A 24,138-nucleotide genomic window follows, 5' to 3' on the forward strand; every position below is an offset into this window, starting at 1 on the left:
AAGAAAATTGGAATAATTACCAATCCTCTTTTTTATATATTCTCTGCAAAGATAGGCTCTCGCTACACTAAAACGTGATAACATTTTGTCATTTATTGTTAAGTCTATTTTATATGTTTACGTGTAGGGACAATTGTAAGTGACTGCGCACCTAGTAAACAAAAAGGCTTTCACTTAAAAACAAGTGTCAAGATTGCCAGTTTTGGGGCCGAGAAGGGAAACACAGTTTAAGGACTTATCCTGCAGAAGTGATTCCCCGCCAAAACAGAACAATTTTGATTTCAGTGTATGTTTATGAGTGCACACTTTAATTTAGTATTTGCTGTTTGTTCTTTTATTTTTTTTGTTCAATTTTTATGTTTGTTTTATGGATATTCTGCTTCGTAATACTAGGAAACTTTTTTAAATTGAAAATCTGAAGGGAAATAATAAGAACTTTGGTTCTCTTTAAGAGGGGGGTGGATTGTAAAGTATCTTCCTGATTTAAATTGTGTTAATAGATTAACCTAGCTGCCAATATTTTTGTTGCAACACAGCTTTGTTTGTCACGGAACCCAAGGGATTTCTTTGAATATAGGTTTAACCAGTGCTGTGAAGGGTGAAAGGATTCCTAGAAAATATTCATAAACCTGTAGAAATACAAGTTTATATTTGTGTGTTTAACCCGGAGAGAGGGACAGTCGAACTTATGCATTGTACGTGACAAGTATGTAGAAAGCCATGGTTTTGATATAAATAAAGACCGTTTATATTAAACATCTATGGACTTGAATATCTATCTCTGCAAAATGGTATATTAGTTTGTAAGCACCATTGAATGGACTCGCCCAACTCTTGAACATTAAAGATAAAGCTTACACCCGCTCCAGATTCCAGTTTTTGAAAAAAAAGTGAAGAACGTCGAAGGACAATTTACGAAAGTAAGTCATGCATTTTAAGGTCGCACGCGAGTAGGAAATCTGTTAGGAGTGTTGAATAACGATTTATCCTTGTTTTTAGGGCGTTGACTTAATTAATTTGTTTTACTAATATTTTTTTTTCTCTTTTAAAATGAGTGCAATTCCAATTTTAGGTCCTTCAGATCCTGAATTTGACAAAGATATTGCTTCATCCTTTTTCAAAGAAATAAGAAGTAAAGGTTTAAGCATCCCTTTGAATTTTGATTCTTCAAGTCGGGATTATAATCCCACTTTAATCGTAAAATTTTGACTACTGTGGGTAATTTAATGGCCAAAGAAAATGCCACGGTAAGAAGTAGTGTAAATATGGGGGATAATTCTGAGGATGATATAACAAATAAACCTATTGAGGATAAGAGCAACAAGGAGAATTTGAATCAAATAGTAATTGGGTCAGTAATGGATCCCCTGGGAAATATTCCAGTTCTTGAAAATGCAAAATTTATAAAACCTTTTTTAGCCAATTGAGAAGGGTAAAAACATTGCTAGGCTGGTCAGACTCGCAGGTGATAGATGCAGTACCGATTAGAGTAACAGGGCCATTACTTAATTTTTTTGAGGATAGAGATTCCTCCAATATTATAAATTTAGAGGAACTTGAAAAGGAAATGACGCAGGCATATTTACCAGGAAAGACAGCTGGAAAGAAATTCAAAGATTTAGCTGAATTGATGCAATCATCCAATGAAACAGTGTATCAGTTATATAAGAGGGTGGAGATTGCCACAAAATTATATCGATCTGGGTATGGCAGATTAATATTAGTATGGCGGATAAATATTGAGAGATACTTATTAGAACACCAGGATGTTTATAATTCCCTTTATGAAGAGTATAAGATAGCGCAGCGTTTTGAAGTTATTGAAAACGCAATTGGTGAAGAAAAGCAGGAATTTTTTCAGAAACCGTAGATACTGAATTTTGTTGGACAGGACAGAATGAAGGACTCCGTCAGAACTGGCCTGACGTAAAACGTGACCAGGGGGATAGGTAGATTTTCTTTAGTGCAGGATGTATGGGTCATATTAGTAATTTAAGCAGAAATTTTAGGACAAAAAAAAAATTATGACGAGAAACTGAGAATTTTTTATAAGGCACTGATCTAGAAAGGTGTATTATCAAGAGAGACGAGAAATTTATTATTAGTAACCAACGTAATGAGGCGTTGTGTCGAGAGATTAGGCTGGTGAAGGGGCGGACGACGGTCGACCAACGGATCAGCGGTTAACGGGTTCAGAGGATCCTGAGAAAGGAAGGTCTGAGCGGTTAACGGGTTCAGAGGATCCTGGGAAAGGAAGGTCTGAGCTCCCAGGGACGAAGAGAGAGGGAGGCAGTGGAGCGCTGAACCTCAAAAACCCTGCAGGTTTCTCACCATGGAAAATGGTCGACAGGGCGGAATAGAGCGTGCCAAAAGTCAACAGGGTGGAAAAGAGCTCCCTGCCAGACAAATAAATAGTCGACAGGGCGGACAAGAGTTCCGTGCCAGAAGTCGACAGGGCGGAAAAGAGTTCCGTGCCAGGGGGAGTGACAGATAACAATTTTGTGTCTTGGCTGTTGAAAATTTTTAACGGCTTGCTTCAAAAGCAAAGTGTTTTTTATTGTTATCCGCTATGAGGCGTTGACAAGGACAAAGGGTATCATAGAACAGCTAAAATAGTCTTGTCAAGTGTCCTAGTAGATTCGAAAATAAAACTGGCTCATGACCACTTACTCATTGGTGGTCACATGTCTATGAAGAAGACATTAGATCGAGTGAGCCGTATCTTTTTATTTGATAGAATGGGTGCAAAAGTTCGAGAGTATTGCGAGAACTGTAATTTTTGCTTGCGTAGGAATAAAATGCATCAGAACGTCAAACCTACGTTAGGAAAAAAATGAAGAGCCGAAATACCCATTCCGTGTGCTTAAACTTTTGGTTGTTCAAAATTGTCTTGAGCAACCAGTAATAACAAATAAATCAATATCGGAAGAATCAAGAATCGTAGAATTGGAGTTAGAGAATCGTGGGCATAGGAGAATTGATTCAACATCATTTGTATACCAGCTTCCAGTGGAGACTCCAGTAGTAACTTCAGAAATAATGGAGGATAGCTCCGTTTCTAGCAAATAACCTGAGGTTCAAATGGAGCCTAGTCTAGTTAGTGTAAAATTAGATAAAGGGGAAATAGAGGTTAAGGCAGGCTCGAGTGGAGAATCAAGTAGTCTTAGGAGAAGCAATAGGAAAACAGGAAATAAGCCTCCAGGTAGTATTATAGAGAGTATTGAAACAATTATAGACATAAGTAGAGTAAGGTTACTGTAAAGATTAGTGTGTTATTCTAGTACAAACGGTGTTGGGACTCTATTTTAAGTGAAAATGAGGATGTAGCTGGTTTTTATGCTGATTAACTGAGCAGGAGAAACACTTTCTTTGAAATAAGAAAAATAGAAAGATAAAAATGACAAGCGAAAGATGTTTGACCAACCTTTTTCAAATGATGTATTTACTTCCTTTTGATATCTTATAGATAGTAAAATAACCGAATAATTTGGAAAAAAAAAAGAATTAAAGCTTTGGAAAAAGGAAAGTAAAAGAAAATCTCATTGTGTTTCTGTCGAATATTATCATTTTTGTTCAAGTGTTCTGTTCAAATTTAAATTCTTTTAAAAGATATTCTGACGATGTGCAAATTTTTATATTAGGTGTAGCTATGCGAATTTTATGCGAGCTTAGCATAACAGTATAAAGTGAAATGAAAGTGCCAATTTGGAAAATACTTTCTTGTGTCTTGTTAGTTTTGTTTTAGTGTCAGTATTTATTTCATGTTCAAGTTTAGTCTACCTTTGTTTGAGGATAGAAAAGCGTTTTTTTTTGTGAAAAAAAGATTTTGAAAACCCCGGAGAAAATCTGTAAGCTTTGGAAATAGGTTTTTCTTGGTTAAAACCAATAATTAAGATTCTAAGTATATGTCGGAGATTCGTATGTGTAATCCTTCCCATGGTCACTTGAACCCAGAATAACCCCACTATCTAAAATGCAAACATTGTAAATTATCAACAATCGACAACCCCACTTCTTGGAATAAAGCGATAATATTTCCCATATATAATATATATATATATATAATATATATATATATATAATATATATATATATATATATAATATATATATATATATAATATATATATATAATATATATAATTTTTAATCATACTATGAAAACGAAAGAAAAGAGGAAAGGAGAAAAAAAGAAGAAAAAAGAAAAGAGGAAAGGCGAAAAAAAAGAAGAAAAAAAAATTGATTATCCTCCTATAGTAAAAAGTCAATGGTTGATGGTGCGCGTGCGGCGTGGCCGCACGCGCAAAAATTTTTTTGAGCATTCAGTAAAAACAGATGGAATCTAATAAATTTTTTCTCTCCGATTTAGTAAATTCTTCCAGGTCAGGGTTACAACCCTGATATAGACAGACTTGGCAACAGAGATTCCCGAACTTCAATGAGTTTTCAGCGGATTGTATGTTGATTAACCAGGATGAGGATATACAACTATTGTTTAATCAACATTTCAAAAATTATAAACTATTTTAAATTATGCTACAAACTGTAAGAAACTCTTCAGCATTACCTATAATATTTCTATTCGTAATTCTATATCTAATAATAATTGTCTGATAGCATTTCGATGTAAATACAATTCCATTTTTATGATTCAATTTTGTAATATTGGGTTGTGTATAATCTTTTTTAAATGTAAAAAATAAAAATCTGGAAGCATATATCAAATTAGTAGTGATTTTGCTAATTTAATGCTCTAAAACTTAAACAAATGAAAAGTTACCGACCGTCTGTTTTACATTAGCCAATGCCATTGGGAAAACAGTCGAAATTAAAAAATTCCCTTACAAACTAGAGTATATGTGCTAGTATTGATTAGATAAGTACACAAAAATTTATTTCAAGCTTTAGGTTTTCTTTGAGAGAGGGGAAGGGGATATGGCAAATTACAAAACGTGCTAAACCGTCTAACTCTATGAATAACACGAATATTACAGTGGAATGATACACAATTTAAGATCTTTGTGAGGTGAAGACCACGACCTAATATTCAGCAGGGTTGTCAAATTTTTGGTCTATAAATGTGTCACCTGAATAACTAAAAATTTGTTATTTTTAGCCAAAATGAGTCCATCTTAAAATCACGAAAACTAGAGGTAACTTTTGTAACAGTTATATTATTGAACATAAAACACTTGTTAAACCTCTTTCAAAGCGGCAAGTCAACATAAAATACAATGAAAATAAAAAAGTTCCATAGAAGAAAACTTCTTCAAAATGACTTAGCATGAAAGCACGAAACTCATATAAATATGCAAATCCCTTACTTTGGGAATAATCCTTTATTTAAGATATTTCTGTCAAAACTTGGATGCTGAAAAAAAAAAACCACAGCTTTATTGAAAAGTGACATTTTTTACCAAAATATATATCCAGTTGGGAGATGTTTCGTTTAAAGTAATAAATTTACAAACGTGTCCCTTTTTTGCACTTTTATGTCATTGTGTTCCGCCACATGAGAATGTGTCCATTATATATAAAATATGTCAAGTTGGCAACCCTGATTAATACCCCAAGTTTAAAATTACAATCAATAATTAAATGAAACACTAAAACGAATAGAAATTCTAGTAAATAACCTAGTGAAACGCAAAACTAGCAGAAACTAAGATGAAAGGGGCTTTCGTCCCCCATGCTTTCTAAAGACTAGTGCATTATTTACACTTTACTGAAAGCAATCATTACTTTGAGCTACATAAATATATACGTTGATATTCCTTAATAACTTCGGATTTGGAAAAGTTAAAAAAAGAAAACATTTAAAACATAATTTATTTTCAGTAAAGTGCAAAATATGTGTGGTCTTTAGAATGCATGGAGGGAGTCCGCCCTACTCATCTTAGGCTCTACTCCTTTTGAGTTGCAATTTCTGTTCGTCTTGGGTTTTATCTATTTATTGATGGAAATTTGTGGTAGTTTTATACTTGAAAATTACTTGACTTTATTTTTGATCATTTTTGGTTTCATGTAGGTCTTCACTTTTGTTTGAAAAACTTATGTTGTGGATTTTTTTTCCATATTTATTTATTTATCTTTATTTTATTTTATTTATTTTTCATTTATTTTTTAATAGTAAATTCTGGTCGTTTTGAGTTTGAACTTTAACAGGTATTTGTAACTGCTGAGCTTAAGTTTTAAAATGGCCTTTACTTTTCTTTGAAAAACTTATTTTTCGGATAGTTTTTTTTTAATAAATCACAATTAAAATCACCTGCGATCAAACACGGGATTTTCAGTTTAAGGACATCATGAAGACAAGAGCTAAGTTTACCAACTGCTAATACGAAATCTCTCTCCAAGTCTTCATCTTTGTAATCTATGGGTAAATACACATTTATTATTACGCAATCACCTACTCGAACAGCTAAAAAAATATCATTGGAAAAGAAAACACTAGAATTAAGATTCGATGCTACATAAGCAGCAATACCACTAGACGCTCTGCCTTTAAAAACACTACGTTTAGCTGGAAGCGAAAAGGTATTGAAGTTGGCACTAATGCCAAGTAAATCAAGGCTGTTGTTGGTCAGGAAATGGTCCTGCAACCACAGAATATCATGATTATGAAGTATATTTTTAAAAATAGGTCTTTTTTTATAAGACCACCATTAGTGTTCAAAGAGAGAAAACGAATATCCATTTATCTACTTAGCTGCCCGTTTGAGCGTTGCCAGGGCATTTGATACTGTAACAGGTGTGATTAGACTCTTTACATGTAATGAAAAACACGTTCCGAACACATGGATTATCCCTGGTAGAAGAGTGCTTCGTGGAGCCTCAGCGAGAGAACAGTTCTGCGTTCTTACAATCAGCAGCAAAATGTCCTTGTTGATGGCATCTGAAACACCGTCTAGGTATGAATATGAAATTCTGGACAGTTAACCTCTCATAACCCACCTTCAAGGCCGTATCCAGGGGGGGTTACCCGGTTTGAACCCCCCCCCCCCGAAATTTTTGACCGAGCCGAAAATAAGTAGAAAATTAGTAAAACCTTGGTAAAAATTAGTAAAATTAGTCGAAAACTGAGTCAAAAATTAGTAAACCCCCCCCCCGAAAAAAAAATCCTGGATCCGCCCTTGCCCACCTTCACAGAATTTTTCAGAAAGGAATCGAGATCACTCCGTTGTTCAAAATAAATCTTGTCGACACGTGACTTGCCACACTGTAAAGCTTTGACACATTTTATCAAACACAGAATTTTCTCTAGATCTTTTTCATTCATTTCTGTCGGTAAAATCTTTTCTTAATAGTGGAGATGAAAGATTGGAGGGGCAATTTTTAACACAACAGCATAGGTAGGAGGATTGAATTGGTCCTTGGTGCAAGACGACTGAGCAGAAGAGGGCCAGGCAGAAGTTGCCTGTGCTGCAAGATGTTGCTTATTTAGCTCAGAAAAACTGTCAATTTTACGGGAAAGTTCATTCATGCGACAGGTTAACGTTGCAACGATCGCATCACCAATTGTTGGAATTTCACACGGTGAGTATATTACGAATTTCGGGATCTTACATTTTTCTTTCGATGCCGTAGATAACCACTTACAAATGTCAAGGACATTTTCATCGTTTTTTTGGCATCTACTTAAACGTGTTCCAATTTCTAGTACCTGATGTAAAACCTCCTTTTCCTTTACAATGGTTTCATGACTGAAAAAGCTTGTCGGCTTAGCAATTATTGTCTCTACTTTGATACCATCGATCATCGATCGAGAAATAAAATTCAATATTGGATTTAAAATAATATCCGAGTCGTCCATTTTTGCATAATTGCACTTGCGGTAATAATATTCAATAGATAAAAATCCACTCCAAATCAATGCCAAAAACCGTTGCCAATATAAGCTCAGTCAATCACCACAAATTTTAAATTCAAGAGACGTAACGGAAAGTCAGTAAAACAAAAGAAATTATCCAAACCAGTTCTGTGTAATTATCCAGAATTATTGGTCTGCAGAGCACGAGTATATTCAAAACAGGTACAAAGTTAATCCGGCTTAAGTTCAATTTGTTGTTGACCCCAGCGCCGCGCCGATGCGGGAAGACCGGTGGCGGCGGGGCCAAAAACAGCGCGCCACGCAACGCCGCCGGTAAGATGTCGGCGGCGTGCCGCCAGCGTGATCATATGTTGACGGCAAACATTAATGTTTTCATCAGTCTTTCTCAAATCACAGCTTAAATTTACAACAGATTTGAGCCTAATCATGAGTTCAAAACTTCAGAAGTTACTGTCTGGAAATTGGTCTTCTTCGTAATTCATCAAGAGAAGTAGAAATCTGGTAGAAACGAAATGGCTGTGGAGTTTCAGAACCCTTGTATAATAGTTCAAGTATCTATTAGCTATGTATTCTTAACATAAATAATTATTAAAATTAGTAGTTTTTTTTCATTGAGCATTACTGCATACAAAACTTCAAACACCGTATCACAAAATTCGTCAGTTAAACTTTGAATAGAAGTTTGAACTTAGAAGCTTAATTTTTTCATAATGCCCTTTGCCAATATCTGTTTGTCACCTTTAAAACAGTTGAAATTGGCGACTTTTATACTGATCGTTTTTTTTTTGCTCTTTTAGATTCCTAAAAAGCCTTCCTTGTATTAAAAACTGGTTTTTAATAACGATTTAAAAAAAAATACATCAAGTATAAATCACGAAAATATTGTTAATTTTTAAATTATCATAGGGGTTGGACAAACAAATCAAGGTACTATCACTTAAATATAATAACTCCCTATGTCCCCTTCTGGATACCATCTTGATATGATACCGTCTCTGTTTTAAATTAAAAAAAAATAATTAACTTTTTCGCATCCCTGCCTTCAACAACAAATTCAAGATATTATCATTTACCTACCCCCCCCCCCCCCCCCTCTGGACTATTTAGCATCCCTGTTTTCAATAAAAAAAATCAAGGTACTATCACTGAAATATAACAACTCCCTATGCCCCCCTCTGGATACCATCTTGATAGGATACCGTCTCTGCTTTAAATTTAAAGAAATAATTAAATTTTTGGCATCCCTGCTTTCAATAAGAAAATCCAAGATATTATCATTTAAATATAATAATTCCCAACCCCCCCTCCCCTCTGAATACCACATTGGTAGGATACCGTCTCTGCTTTAAATAAATAAAAAAAAAACTTTTTGCATCCCTGCTTTCAATTAAAAATAATCAAGTTAATATCACTTATATATAATAACTCCCTATGCACAACCCCTCTGGATACCACCTTGATAGGATACCATCTCTGCTTTAAATATAAAAAAAAAATTTTTGGCATCCCTACTTTCAATAAAAAAAAATCAAGGTACTATCACTTAAATATAATAACTCCCTATGCCCCCCCCCTCTGGATACCATCTTGATAGGATACCGTTTCTGCTTTAGATTTAAAAAAATAATTGGAATCCCTGCTTTCAATAAAAAAAATCAAGGTACTATCACTTAAATATAATAACTCCCTATGCCCCCCCCACCTCTGGATACCATCTTGATAGGATACCATCTCTGCTTTAAATAAAAAAATAGCTTTTTCGCATCCCTACTTTCAATAAAAAAAATCAAGGTACTATCACTTAAATATAATAACTCCCTATGCCCCCCCCCTGGATACCATCTTGATAGGATACCGTCTCTGCTTTAAATAAAAAAAAATAACTTATTGGCATCCCTGCTTTAAAAAAAAATTGAGGTATTATCATTTAAATATGATAGTTCCCTCCCCCCCCTCTGGATACCACCTTAATAGGATGCCGTCTCAGCTTTAAATAAAAAAAAACTAATTTACTTAATAATTAACTAGGTCACTATATGGTTCAAACAAACGCGAGAAATAACGTTAAACAGCCTAGTGTTCATTGAAAAAAAAAAATTGAGGGTATGAGTAAAGGACTACAAACACAACAACAAAAAGGTCAAAATTATTCAGATATACCTCAAACTATTCGAAAGCTGATTCATATATTCACTTTGGCATTCAAATAGATTCAAAGAATCTAATTAAAAGAGAGCTCACACAAAAGCCAAATTACGCCAGTAGCCTATGAAAAATTGCAAAATACCCAAGACAATGAACAAGTCCCAATGTGGGGCCCTGGGTCTATCAAAATATTTCAATGGTTTCCGAGGGAATTTGATATAATTTTCTTCCGTCTCTGCTTTAAATGAAAAAATAAATATCTTTTCTGCATCCCTTCTTTTAATAAAAAAATGAGTTATTATCATTTAAAAAATGATAACTCCCTATCCTCCTCCCTATAGGCACAACATTAAAATTTCTTTATGAATTAGATGTGTTGGTTAACTTAGGTTTAAATATTTAATTTCCCTACCTTGTACATAGCTTATTTTAGTGCAAAATTTTGTCTAAATAGAAGGTTTTTTTTAGGGGGGGGGTAAATATTTTCAGAAAGTAGATTGTAATTTCTTTAATTTACTAGACGCTCAACAAGTTAGCATTAAATATTAAAAACATCTTATCTAGAAACAGCAAAAGAAAAAAAATTCTGCAAGCTTGCAATTCAGCTGTAGTAACGATCTTTTTGCTACCAATTTAAATATACAACTGTAGTGAATGTAGTAAAATAGTGAATCCGTCCTTTAATTCTATTCAACTTGAAAATAAAATTCTTGACTACGAATGATGTAAGGACTTGCAATTGGGAAACTGGATTCGAAATTATTTAAACTCATTTCATAAAGAGGATATTTTTTTTGTCAACGTATAAAGAACTGTGTATATTGCAATATTTGCAATGCAATTGCATATTGCATCTGTCTGGTTTTATGCAAAGTAGCAAAAGAGACGAAAATTAACGAACCAGAGAGTAGTGAAGAATTATGGTATGCAAAGTAATATTTGGCAGGGAAAGTCACTGGTGATAAATCGCTAGGGGTAGCACCGTGATTGCGTGATTTTCGGGGATTCGGGGAACCAAATTTTTTTTCAGGGTGACGCATAGATTTTCGGGGAAATACCCGAAAATTCGAGGATAGTGCAAGCGCTGCGTGATTTCTAATCCGGAAAATCGAAATACTAAACCACACGAGAACGAAGAGCTCCGACTTTGCAGATGACGCAATAAAGAATTGCCGCAAAATTAATTTAAAGTCGACCGAATGCCGCCGCCTTAGCCGGCGGCGGCACGCCCGCGACGCGCCGGCGGCGTTGCGACACTTCGGCGGCGGTCGACCAGGCCTATCGTCGGCGGCGTTTGGTCGATCTACCGGTGCAGCGCCGAGGTCTATATATATATATATATATATATATTTATATATATATATATATATATATATATATATATATATATATATATATATATATATATATATATATATATATATATATATATATATATATATATATATTCTCTGAAATGCAAAATGATTGGTGTAATTCTCATCAAGATCACTCTTAGGGGTGTTTTCGTCCTTTTTCTAGAATTTGGAAACTTCTCAGGCTCATAGCTTTTGAGAAGTAATTTTCGGATCTGCGAATTTTGTATATTTAGAACAACCTAAAATGCCAATTCTTTTGATACATATATTGTTATTATAATTCCCCCTTTTTAGAGTTTACTGTTAGCACAAGTCACTCCTTACTTACAGGATGCTACCAAGAACTCCTTGAACTAAGAAACATTTGTACGCAAAGCTTGAGCAATTCCTTTAAACCTGTCTACTTTTTTTCATCGGCCATTAAGTGAAGTATTTATGAAACAGTTTTCATATATTTCCGTACATTATTGATATTCACAATCAGTAGAAGTCCTAAAATCATTGTTTTCCTCCTCCTGAAGAGTTGAAATTTTCCTGCACGTAAGTTGTGTTTTCGTGTACCACTTCATGCTCAGCGTCGCCCTCCTATAACAGGTTCACCTGTTACTAACAGATCTTAGAGGTTAGCTGCCGAAAAGGCAAGCATATCATTGAAAGCATGTTCTTAATTATTCTATTTCACTAAGATAATTAATAACACTTCGTTGAAGTAAAGATTCCAGGACTGTTCTAAAAACATTTTTGGCTTTAAAGGTCGTTGCTGAGGACGGCCCTTGGATATAGGGTCGAAATTTTCATTTGATGTTAAGAGTTCTTACTGTCTGGAACACGCCCCCTTGCTGCACGAAGCTGCCACTCGTTTGGTATGTTCAAACATTATGTTAGAGAATTTGTAGGTAGTAATTAAGTTTTTTTCCAGTTTCCCTTGGAGTTGATGTCTCTGGATTGAGTTGGGGAAATCATGCGCTACCCCCTGCCTAGCTTGTCATTGTGGGGATTATTAAGGTGGGCGACTGGATTTTTTTTTATTTTGTTTATGTTTTTTTGTGTTGGTATTTTTTTCTCCCCTGTTCTTTCCCGGCCATGGAGTCTTATGGGGGAGATTGTGTTGAAGTAGTTTTTTGTTTATGATTTTTAAATAAAGAACTCGGAACTTGCAAAAAAATCCCTACTGTTCTACCAGTTGTTTGTGTTTATCACGATTGAAGGATTCATACGTATGTGAATGATATACTTAATCATCCACATACAATATACATTGATGATAGACATTATATCCGTTGCTTTTTCAATTGAAATCGAGTTGGTGGACGTTGATGAAAAGTTGAGAGCCATGGCTAATTAGAGAAAAAGCTAAGACAGATAGACTAAATGAGGGGCAAAGCTGGCATAAGTCTTTTTCAAAATTGTATATTAATGCATTTATGCATTCATATTCCTTTTTCTTTTTTCTTGTGCTTGGAAAAAAGAGTTTCAACCCTTTAAGGGGTTCGAAGAAGAAGAACTTTCTGATAGAAGTTTTCAGATAGACTAATACAAAGAAACAAAAAACGTACTTGTAAAAAAAAAATTATGATTTGAAAACCATTCTTATTCCTGGCTTAAAACTTCCCACAAAAGAACCAATCCGATTTGAAAAAGACGGAACTATTGGTTTTTCAGAAATTGCAATTACTTGTTAGTTTAGAATCGTCACCCAGCATTCGTCAGCCAGACTTTAAAATTGGAGCCTAAAATGAATTTGTTTGATCCTCACATGCTCAAATTATGCTTTCTTATCTTCTCTGTAAGGCCGTACCCAGGAAGGGGGGGGGGTTGAACCCCTCCCCCAAAATTTTTTCTGACACGTAAAAAGGTAACAAAAATGGATATAAACAATTTTTTATGCGTTTTTGAGGTTTTTTGTGTACCCCCCCCCAGAAAAAAGTCTTTGAGTAACCCTTCCCCCCTCCCCGCAAAAAAGAATCCTGGGTACGGCCTTGCTTCCCTGTGAAGGGAAAATCACAAAGCTTATGAGGGAAGCTAAAAGATAGGGCGAAGTCATGAAGTAAAGATATGAAAACACGATGTCTGTCGGCGTTAGCAAGGTACAAGATTTTTTTAACATCACATTAAAGGTACTCATATAGAAAATAATTTCTGGGTGCTTAATAAAATCATTAGAAGAAATTTTCGTATCTCAAAGGTATATTTACTCCCACTCATGAACCCCTGATATATGAATGAAAAGAGGTGGCACTTTCATTAACCTTTTCTGAAGGTGCAATAATATATTTCTTAAAGAAAGAGAAAATAGTACAAGACAAATTATAAGGCGTTGCAAGCAGATTAAAATGTGTCGCAATCTTACTATCATTTCCTAATCTCATCCTAATTCCCTCGTAAATATTTCGTTAATACTGAGAAATTCTTTTTTTATACGTCGTCATAAAGAAAAATAACAACAAACGTTAGATAGACCGAGAAATTTTAACGACTTGATAAAATTATTATTAAATACACTTGATAAAAAAAAATGTAAAACTCGCATTTTTAATACAAACTTTTTATAACAAATTATATAAACAATAAAAATTATATGAACAATAAAAATTATATGAACAATAAAAATAGATAATCAATAAACCTATCATGTATTCTTGATATAAAAATGGTATTGTATATACAATGCATTGTATTCACAATAAAAGCACTTAATGAAAATAGCAAATAGATTATCAACAAACTTATCATACATTCTTGATATAAGAAATGTGTTAATGATAAAAAACATTGTATTAACAATAAAAATAGCAAATAGATAATCAATAAACCTGTCATGTATTCTTGATATAAATATTCGAAATAATTTATTTTAAGCATTAATTTACTAAATAATAACCGCTTATAAAATCTGCCACGTCGTCTTTATATAAAAGAAATTGTTAGAATATGAAATCTTAACAAGAAAAAAGAGGATTAAAGAAATTCATAGGGAAATATTCTTAAGGGGTACACAAATTAAGAGAGTTTGAACGAACAGGGACAAGGTAAAGGCAAGCGGGTGATTGAGCAGGACCATGAATATAGAAGTAATAACGATAAATCTTAGGATTTCAAAAGGTAGTTTAATAAAAATATTAACTTTGGAAGTTAAAGATTTTAATAACTTTTTTTTTATCAAGTATCAAAACATGTAATTAAAATAGCTGGTTAAAAATAATAATAAGAAATCGGCCACGAAATCATCATAAGATAAGATTGTATTTACACTGCACAATAATGTAATAATATAAATTAATAACAATAAATTCACATCACAAATATCGGCTACATCATAGTCGCCCCGTGAGACTCCATAGCCACCAAAGCACAGGAGAGAAAAATACCAGCAAAATAATGCAGTATACTGAATGTACTAATGTAATAAATACAAACAGAATACAAGATACAGTCCCTAACTTAAAAATCACAAACTAGGCATGGAAGTATCGCATTATTTCACCAACTCAAGCAAACATCCAACCAAATCCAGAGACCAAAAAAAAATTCAATCGTTAATCGGAAATACTCTAATATTATTTTGAAAACACCAAACGAGTGGCAACATCGTAAAGACTAGGAGCGTGTTCCAGATCATGTTAGAAGCTATTAGGGATTTGAAGTCAGACCGCAGTGATGAACCGTGGGGATTCTGTTAATTGTTGGAGGCAGTGGCGTCATTTCACAAAAATTAAGGGAAGATATATTTTTCAATAGCTAGGGGGGGGGGGGTTGAATTTGTCCTTTTTTCCGTTTTTCAATGAAAGTCCAAAAAAAAGGCATTTTTTGGTGAAAATGTCCCCAAATAAGGTATTTTTTATAAGTATATAAGTGAGGGCACAGCCTCCCTTCAGTTGCCACTACTTGTTGGAATTGCGGAAATAATAATTTGGTTGGTCAAAAATAAAAGATATATTATTACAGAGGGGAACAGGATGGCGGCAATGCAGCTGTAGAAAAGCGAATAAGCACACGACAGAAAATGAGATTTCAAATTCCGCAAGGGTTTAAATGAAGAACAGTGAGCAAGGCCGTACCCAGGGGGGGTTTAACCCCCTCCCTCCCCTCCCCCTGAAATATTTTTTTGACTCGTAAAAACGTAACAAAAATGGATATAAACAAATTTTGTATGCGTTTTTTGAGGTTTTTGTGTACCCCCCCCCCCCTAAAAAAATCTTTGAGCAAAACCCCCTCCGAAAAAAAATCCTGGGTACGGCCTTGACAGTGAGTATCCTGAATAATAATCCTTGCACCATAATAAAAATTTGTAAGTGGCTCCAGTAACGAGGAAAAGAATGAATTTTCAATAACAAAATTGTAAAGGGGGAAGATAATGATCATTTTATTTAAAGTATTTATTGAAAATGAACATTCTTAATACAAATAATTGATGAAAATATAATCATCCACGAATCGGCCTCGCAATCTTTTCATCATTATGAATCCTTTAGTTTTCATGAAATCTTTAAGTGCTTGAGTTCCTTCTTTTATATATCGATGCTCAACCGTCATCGATTTGATTGTTAGCAGATTCCAATTCAGATTCCTTAGTACCTCCATCTCTCCTCCTTCTACATCCAAACTTAAAAAATCTACTTGAGTTATATTTAATGCAAGGAGTATTGAAGTCAGAGGAAAACATTGAACAGTGATTGAATCCTCACGTTCACCAAGTCTGCTGTTCAAAAAATCTTTAATGAATTTCGATTTTACAGGGTACTTGAAAGGACTGAGGCATGCAGGCAGGAGCCACGACTTTCGTTGTTTGTGCTTTAGCAATGAGAAATTGAAAGGATCTGGCTCTATGAGTATCCCAGTCCAATTTAAAGCTCGCTCCATACGTAGGGTGTTCGAGGAAAATTCACCGTCAAATGCTCCAGCTTCCACGAAGAACCCTCTTTCCTGAAAAGTGTAATAAATATAAATTTATCAATAATAAGATCTCAACTGAGAGCAAAATTATAAAATAGAAGGGCCATTCCGTCTCTTTGGGAATATTCCACAAAAATTTTCGTGTACCCCAACGGACGGTTTGAAATTTTCTACCCATCAAAAAAGGTACGCGCCTGAGAAAATTTGCCTGCTTTTTGAAAAAAGGGGGAAACACCCCCTAAAAGTCTTAGAACCTTAATAAAAAGCACACCATCAGATTCACCGTATCAGAGAACCCTACTGTAGAGGTTTCAAGCTCCCATCTACAAAAATGTGGAATTTTGTATTTTTTGCCAGAAGAAAGATCACGGATGCGGGATTATTTTTTTTTCAGGGGTGATCGTATCAACCCAGTGGTTGATTATGTGGGAGCATCTTTCCAGGGGGGAAGGGACATTGCTATGAAGGGGGCGCCGGATTTCCCAGCATTATTTTAAAAAAAGTTCAGAAATTAAATATAAAAAAACAAGTTTTTCATGTGACATGCAAGAAATCTTTCAGCTCTTCGTTTTGTTTCCAGCTTATAGCTTAGAAATATATAAACTTTTCATTCTTTTTGCTTACTCATTGGCTTGATGACTCAAAGTTTAGGCCACATATTACACAGGACCTCCCCGAAGACATCAATCGACTGCTATCTTTCAACCTCATCAAAAGATACTGCTGAAAGCAATATTTCTTTACTCTAAGATGGCAGTCTAAGCTCGAAAAGTACAGTGTCGTTTTCTTCTTCTTTTTTTTTTACAACAATTGCCCCTACAGGGCTAGGGCATAAAGTATACTCTATACCCTGCCCGACGTCCTATGAATAACCTGCATGCACATGATGTGTTTTCATTTAAACCAACATCCCCCTCAACAGTCCCTATTAGTTCCACAATAGCACCAATAGACTTAGTAACATTAGAACTAGCAGCAGTAGTACCAGTGGCATCATTTAGGGGGGAGGGCAGTTGCCTTCCTCAATAATTTGGAGAAAAAAAATTAAGTAACCTTAAAACTGTTGCTTATTGTAAGTTTCAACTTCGTTCTTTACTTTAAGAAGATAATTTTTTTTTATTTATCCATCCTGTTTTTTTATATAGAAAAAAACGAGAAAGGAGGGGTCCGTTAATTTTCCTAAAATGCTCCACATTAATATTTATAGGAATATGCAGCCTTCAAAACCTTGTCATCAAGTAAATAGGTGAGCCTAGTTAATGGCAAAATTGCAAAAAAGTACTATATTTTGTGTTTTCCCACGTTTGCTTGGATTATTTTTTTTACCCTGATAGTTAAGGCTGTTTTTATTTCCTAAAATTTATCAGTTAAAGATAAGATTTTCTTCTTTTAAAACTTTCAAAAATAGATATGACACCCTCTTAATCTGCAGATAGGACAAAAATAAATAAACGAAAAAGAAAAATCATTGACAATAAGAGATTTTTTCATTGAAAAACACGAAAAAAAAAACACGAAAAATAAAATAAGACAATACACTTATTGCAGCTAGATAGGTCAAATCGGTTTCAGTTTAATCATAGAAGTTAGTAGGGGGGATCAGCTCCAGGAACCATTTAATTGTATTGATTTTTTATTTTCAAACATTTAAATCAAAACTCCATTATAGTTTCAAATTCTCCTATTTGTAATTGAAACGCTGATAACGTCCTGTTCCTTGCGTTTTGGATTCACATACTAGCCCATAAATGTAGAACTACCTCTGTGTGCAATACCATACTGACCTCTCGCTGTTTTCATTTTTCTGAATATTTCTTTTAACCAGCTCCAAGAAAAAGAATTGACATAAATGTTCAGAGGATTATTACTCGTATTAGTTGCATTTCACCTAACACCAGTGCTACCTGTGTGACATTTATCTCTGCATGAGAATGATGTACGAAATGTCTGCTGCAAGTAGGCTAAAGTGAATCCAAACAATATATGTATATTTTCTCACAAATTGGACCTTTTATGATCACATCTAAGTGGTACCAACCATACTCTGTATCTATTGTTATCAGTTTTACATGGCCTTATCCAGGGGGGGGGTTGACCCCCCCCCCCGAAATGTGTGTCTGACTCGTAAAAACGTAACAAAAATTGACATAAACAAATTTTGTATGCATTTTTTGAGGTTTTTTGTGTAACCCCCCCCCCTCAATTTTTTTCTTAGTAAAACCCCCTCCGGAAAAAAAAATCCCGGGTATGGTCTTGCAGTTTTAACAGGCATGACTAGGAGACCAAGCTTCACATGGCGAAAGGAATTTTAAACATAGAAACATATTCAATATCCCCGCCCCTTTGGGAAATGCACTCCCCCATACAATGATTTACACAAAAAAAATTATGTAGTTTGCTAGATTTTTTTTTTTTTTAAACAAAGATACATAGAAGAAGGTAATTTTCAAACTCTAGGTGCCAATTTTTCTCATTCGATTGGCATTCCTGGCAAGTTTTATATACTTTATTTTTAAATAGCGGGCTGATGTCTTTTTGAATGGTTTTGCTTTGTGTCATGAAGCTTGCAATAATGTGCTTTTTTAAATTGTATGTCCGCTTTGACGGAATATATTTTTATTTTTTTGTATTTATTTAGGTCTAGATATATGTTTAGTAGATAATTATTTTTTTCGCCACCGCCACCCACTACCGTCACATACATTAACTTTTATTGATGATGGTTAGAGATATCGTTTTACCTCCTGGGAACAGCAATGTCCTGCAACTTGAAAGTCAAAGGGTTGATTTTTCCAGCCAGTTTAATGAAAGGATAAATAGAAATTTAGATGATAATGCTACTGATATTTTCACAAATGAACCATTAAGGTATATTTTTAAAGAAGGGATACTACCCTTGTATTGTGATAGGGTCCATTTTGGCCTTAACATTTTTCATTTGATTGTCAGGGATTGAATTCTGCGCATAATTCCTTATCGGAATTAATAAATACTAATGTCTTTCAGGTGGTCGCTTTCACTGAAACGTGGTTAAATGATAATAACACGCAATTACTACATATCCCTGGTTATAATTTATATGTAAGGAATCAAAAGTATTATCAAGATGGAGGCCTAGCAGCTTACATTCAGGCTGATTACAGGGTTTCAATGAGAGATGATCTTACAATATATAGAGAGAAAGTTTGCGAGTGTTTTGTTCTACATATTACTAGAGAGAATTTGAACTTTTGTATTGTTGTAGTATATAGACCTCCACAGAGCCTGCTCCAAGACTGTATGGACCTATTTGAAGAACAACTAATGAAACTTCCGATTAACTCTATGCCATGTTTTATTATGAGGGATTTTAATATTGACCTTATAGATCAGTCATCTGCTAGCACTGAATTTATTAATACAAGTTTATCTAATGGGTTTCATTCTTGTGTAAATATCCCTACAAGAATTGCGGGAACATCAGCCAAGCTTCTGGATAACATCCTTTCTAATGTACCCTTGAGTCTTCCCGGGGTCCTTATCAGCGAAGTATCCGACCGCTTTGGAGTTTTAGCAAGCTTTAGAACTGTAACGAAGGTGGTTAAAGGCAAAAAATCAAGGATTCCAGTGATCAGTCAAAATGCGATGGTAAAACTTAAAAATGATATAGAAAAGATGGATTGGTACGATGTTCTAGGCGAACTTCAAGATGCAAATTCAAAGTTTGTTTTATTTTATGAAAAGTTGCAGAATTTGATAAGTCAAGTAGTCATATTGAAACCGTTTAAATGAAAACACTCAAGTAAAAAACCTTGGATTAGTCCTAGATAATTTCTTAAACCACATTGGCCTGACATCACATAAAGAAAGAAAAACGAGCAAAAATGGGGTTTCTAATAGGCCAAATGAAAATACTGAAAAAACAAAGTGAATATTTCGAGAGTAAAAACGCATCTTTTCTTCAGCGCGAAACGAAATAATTTAACCAAGGAAAGTGCCAAAGAAAAATAAAAAAAAAAAAACGCGGAAAGTCAATTTTAAAAGAACCAAAAAAAAAAGAAAAAATAAAAAACTTAAAAGATGAAGAAAATTCAATAAAAGCCAAAAATTAAAACAATTAAAACCAAATACCTAACAACCATAAAAGAGAGGTATTCGCCAATATCCGTTATTTGCACAAAATCCAAAAAAAAAAATATCTGAACTGCCTTCGACGGATACTAGCGAACAACTGACAAATAAAAGGAATCAATTCATTCACTCAAAAAACACAACGAACCAGCAATTAAATAAGTTGGAGAACTATGTCATTTGATTTCGGATTTTAATTAATGCATTTCTTGCGGACACCCTTTGAGACCTAAGGCGTTGTTCACGTATTTGATTAGATGACTGGGAAAGTGGTTCAAGGTTTATTTCAGGGATTATTAAAGTATCGGCTTCTCTTTTGAGAAAACCGAAATATGACTCGTTTATTCTTAAATCACCGGAATCTCTGTTTAAAGCTAGACCTAAATGTTGGTATTTATAAATTTCAACAGCTTCTCTGTAGTGCTGGACAATACCTTTGTCATGCGAAATAAGGCTAGCTTTATTAAACAAAATAGTATGGTGTGGTTTTTCAAAAATGTGCTCTGCAAGGGCAGAGTCAAAATTTTCAGTTTTTTTCCGCTTTTTAAGTGTATTATTAATTGAACTAGAGTGCTGAGTTAATCTATCCGTTAGTCGCTGATCAGTTCTTCCGATATACCAAAGACAACACGAACAAGGAATTCTGTAGACACCGGAGTTTTCACCTATCGGGATAGGGTCTTTACCTTGATAAATTTTGGACCTGATAGTTTTTCTGGGTCTATAGTAAGTGTAATAGTTATTTTTCCTTAGATTTTTTTAAATGTGGTCTGAAACCTCTTTAACGTATGGGAGACCAAGATAAACTGAATTTTCCCTTTGATTTGTGTTTTCTGTGGAACTATCGGATAATCTTTTAATGCGTTTTGCAATTACAGAATTTATTAAACTAATTGCCAAATAACCATTCCCAAATAAAATATCTCTAAGGTGGTTGAGCTCTAAATCCAAGAAACGTGTTGAACAAACTTTCAATGCTCTATCAACTAGAGAAGTGACAACTCCTCTTTTCACAGCAGGAGAATGATTAGAGGAATAACTTAAGTAACGGTCATTATGTGTGGGTTTTCTATAGACACCAAACTCAAAACATGAATAATTTCGGTGCACCAGAACATCTAAGAAAGGAAGACGCCTCTCTATCTCTGATTCCTGAGTAAATTTGAGTTTTTGATCCAAGGAGTTGAGCAAGTGAAGAAAAGAACCCAGAGACTCGTCACCATGCTCCCACAAATAAAAAATATCATCTTTAAAACGAACCCAAAAATCAGGTTTACAAAAACTTTGCAAAATAGCCCTTTCTTGAAGATCTTTCTTGAAGATATCAGCCTGTATTGGTGAAAGGGGGGCGCCCATAGAAAGCCCATATATCTGTCTATAAAAAATGCCTCTATAATGGAAGTAAAAAGAAGTTCTGTTACAAAGCGCTGTAGGTGAAAGAACTGTCTGACTCGAAAGAGTATATTTTTGAGATATACATGGGTTTTAATTAAGTTTATGCTCCAAAACTAGTTCGACTTTTTGAGGATCACAATTAGTATACATTGAATCTGCATCAAAACTATCAATTCTTGCATTTGGTTTAACCGAAACTTGCTTTACCATGGAAACAAAATCAGCGGAATTTTTAATATAGGATTTTTGAGCCTGAATTAGTGGGCGAAATATAACTGATATAAATTTACCTATTTCTGCTGTAGGAGAATTAAAAGAAGAAACAATGGGTCGAAGTGGATTACCGGGCTTATGAATTTCAGGAAGACCATAAAAGCGAGGGGACGTGCATCCGCGTGGGTAAAACCTTTTGTGCAACTGATCTGTAATTTTACCTTTTCCTTTTAGATAAGAAAGCTGTTTTCAGACTTCCTGGACAAATTTTTCTGTGGGATCGGTAGCTAATTGTTCATATGTGTTAGAATCATTTAAAATTTCTCTGACTTTTTTATCGTAATCATCTGAATCTAATACAACAACAGTATTGCCTTTATCGGCTTTCGTAATAATCCTGGAATGATCTTTATGTAGTGCGTGTAAGACCAAGTGATCATTTTTACTAATTTTTTTTTAATTTGGATTATTAACAGAAGGCGAATCCAACAAAGTTTCAACAAATTGTGCTCTGACCTCAGCAATCTCTCCAATATCCACACGAGAGTCATGAAATGACCCCTCTGTGTTCGCGATAATTTCACTATAAGTTATTTTCGAAGGGGAGCTGAGATTTATCACAGCAGGACCAGGATACGCATTTGGGACAAAAGGTGGATTATTAAAGAGTTTTTCCAACTTCAAACGGTGTAGTTTCTCAGAAAATCTTTGTTTAGAAATTCTAAGATCATGCTGAAAAGAATTTTCAGCAATAGCCTTAATTTGATGAAAATCAGCATAAGAAAGCGTACATAATATTTCTCGCTCTAGCCTGAAAATATCCTGATTTAACCGGTAGCGCTTACTTTTGTAGTCGCTAATAACATGATTTAAAATACCAAACCCTATACTTTCTGTAAATTGCCGTTCGTTACGTGTTTTTAAGTGAAGTGAAGGTCGCATTGACTTGGGTAAAATACGGTTCATTTTACAATTATGAAGAAAATACTGTTGATTAATCAAATTAGCGTTTTTTCTCACAAGAGGTATGAATGTAGTAACAACATTGGTAGAATGCTCCCTATAAGCTTGACGAAGATAATTTTTTAAACCACATTTGCCTGACATCACATAAAGAAGGAAAAACGAGCAAAAAGGGGGTTTTTATAGGCCAAATTAAAATACTGAAAAAACAAAGCGAATTTTTCGAGTGGACAAACGCCTCTCTTCTTCAGCGCGAAACGAAATAATGTAACCAAGGAAAGTGCCGAATAAAAAAAAAAAAAAAAAACAAACGCAGAAAGTCAATGTGAAAAGAACCACAAAACCAAAGAAAAACCCAAAAACTTAAAAGACGAATAAAATTCAATAAATGCCAAAAATTAAAAGAATTAAATCCAAATACCTAACAACCATAAAAGCGAGTTATTCACCAATATCCGTGATTTGCACAAAATCCAAAAAAATATGAACTGCCATTGACGGATACTAGCGAACAACTGACAAAGAAAAGGAAACAATTCATTCACTCAAAAATCAAAGCGAACCAGCAATTAAATAAGTTGGAGAACTATGTCATTTGATTTCGGATTCTAATTAATGCATTTCTTGCAGACACCCTTTGAAACCTAAGAGGTTGTTCCAGTGTTTGATTAGATGACTGGGAAAGTGGTTCAAGGTTTATTTCAGGGATTACTAAAGTATCGGCTTCTCTTTTGAGAAAACCGATATATGACTCATTTATTCTTAAATCACCGGAATCTCTGTTTAAAGCTAGACCTAAATGTTGGCATTTATAAATTTCAACAGCTTCTCTGTAGTGCTGGACAATACCTTTGTCATGCAAAATAAGGCTAGCTTGATTAAACAAAAATTGTATGGTCTGGTTTTTCAAAAATGTGCTCTGCAAGGGCAGAGTCAAAATTTTCTGTTTTTTTCCGCTTTTTAAGTGTATTATTAATTGAACTAGAGTGCTGAGTTATTCTGTCCGTTAGTCGCTGATCAGTTCTTCCGATATACCTAAGACCACACGAACAAGGAATTCTGTAGACACCGGAGTTTTCACCTATCGGGATAGGGTCTTTACCTTGATAAATTTGGGACCTGATGGTTTTTCTGGGTCTATATTAAGTGTAAATGTTATTTTTCCTTAGATTTTTTGAAATGTGGCCTGACATCACATAAAGAAAGAAAACGAGCAAAAATGGGGTTTTTA

At 34.4% G+C, this 24,138-nt stretch overlaps 1 protein-coding gene across 1 annotated transcript; it reads right to left on the reverse strand.

The window, feature by feature from the left end:
• Positions 1 to 15,533: 15,533 nt before the first annotated feature.
• Positions 15,534 to 23,384, reverse strand: LOC148953371 (protein Star-like). Its single transcript, XM_089087649.1, has 2 exons — positions 23,357 to 23,384; positions 15,534 to 16,256 (listed from the first exon to the last, which is right to left on the reverse strand). Exon 2 carries the CDS (start codon positions 16,191 to 16,193, stop codon positions 15,729 to 15,731), a length of 465 nt encoding a protein of 154 aa, XP_088943775.1. The 5' UTR covers positions 16,194 to 16,256; positions 23,357 to 23,384; the 3' UTR covers positions 15,534 to 15,728.
• Positions 23,385 to 24,138: the final 754 nt, after the last annotated feature.

The sequence above is a fragment of the Artemia sp. Qi Xiang Cuo genome, chromosome 4 (genome assembly GCF_049724085.1).
Source record: "Artemia sp. Qi Xiang Cuo chromosome 4, ASM4972408v1, whole genome shotgun sequence".
NCBI classification, from domain to species: Eukaryota; Metazoa; Arthropoda; class Branchiopoda; order Anostraca; family Artemiidae; genus Artemia; species Artemia sp. Qi Xiang Cuo.

What these genes read in the sequence shown, in the direction of transcription:
- LOC148953371 (XM_089087649.1), bottom strand. Translation starts at nt 16,193, where the DNA reads ATGGAGCGAGCTTTAAATTGGACTGGGATACTCATAGAGCCAGATCCT.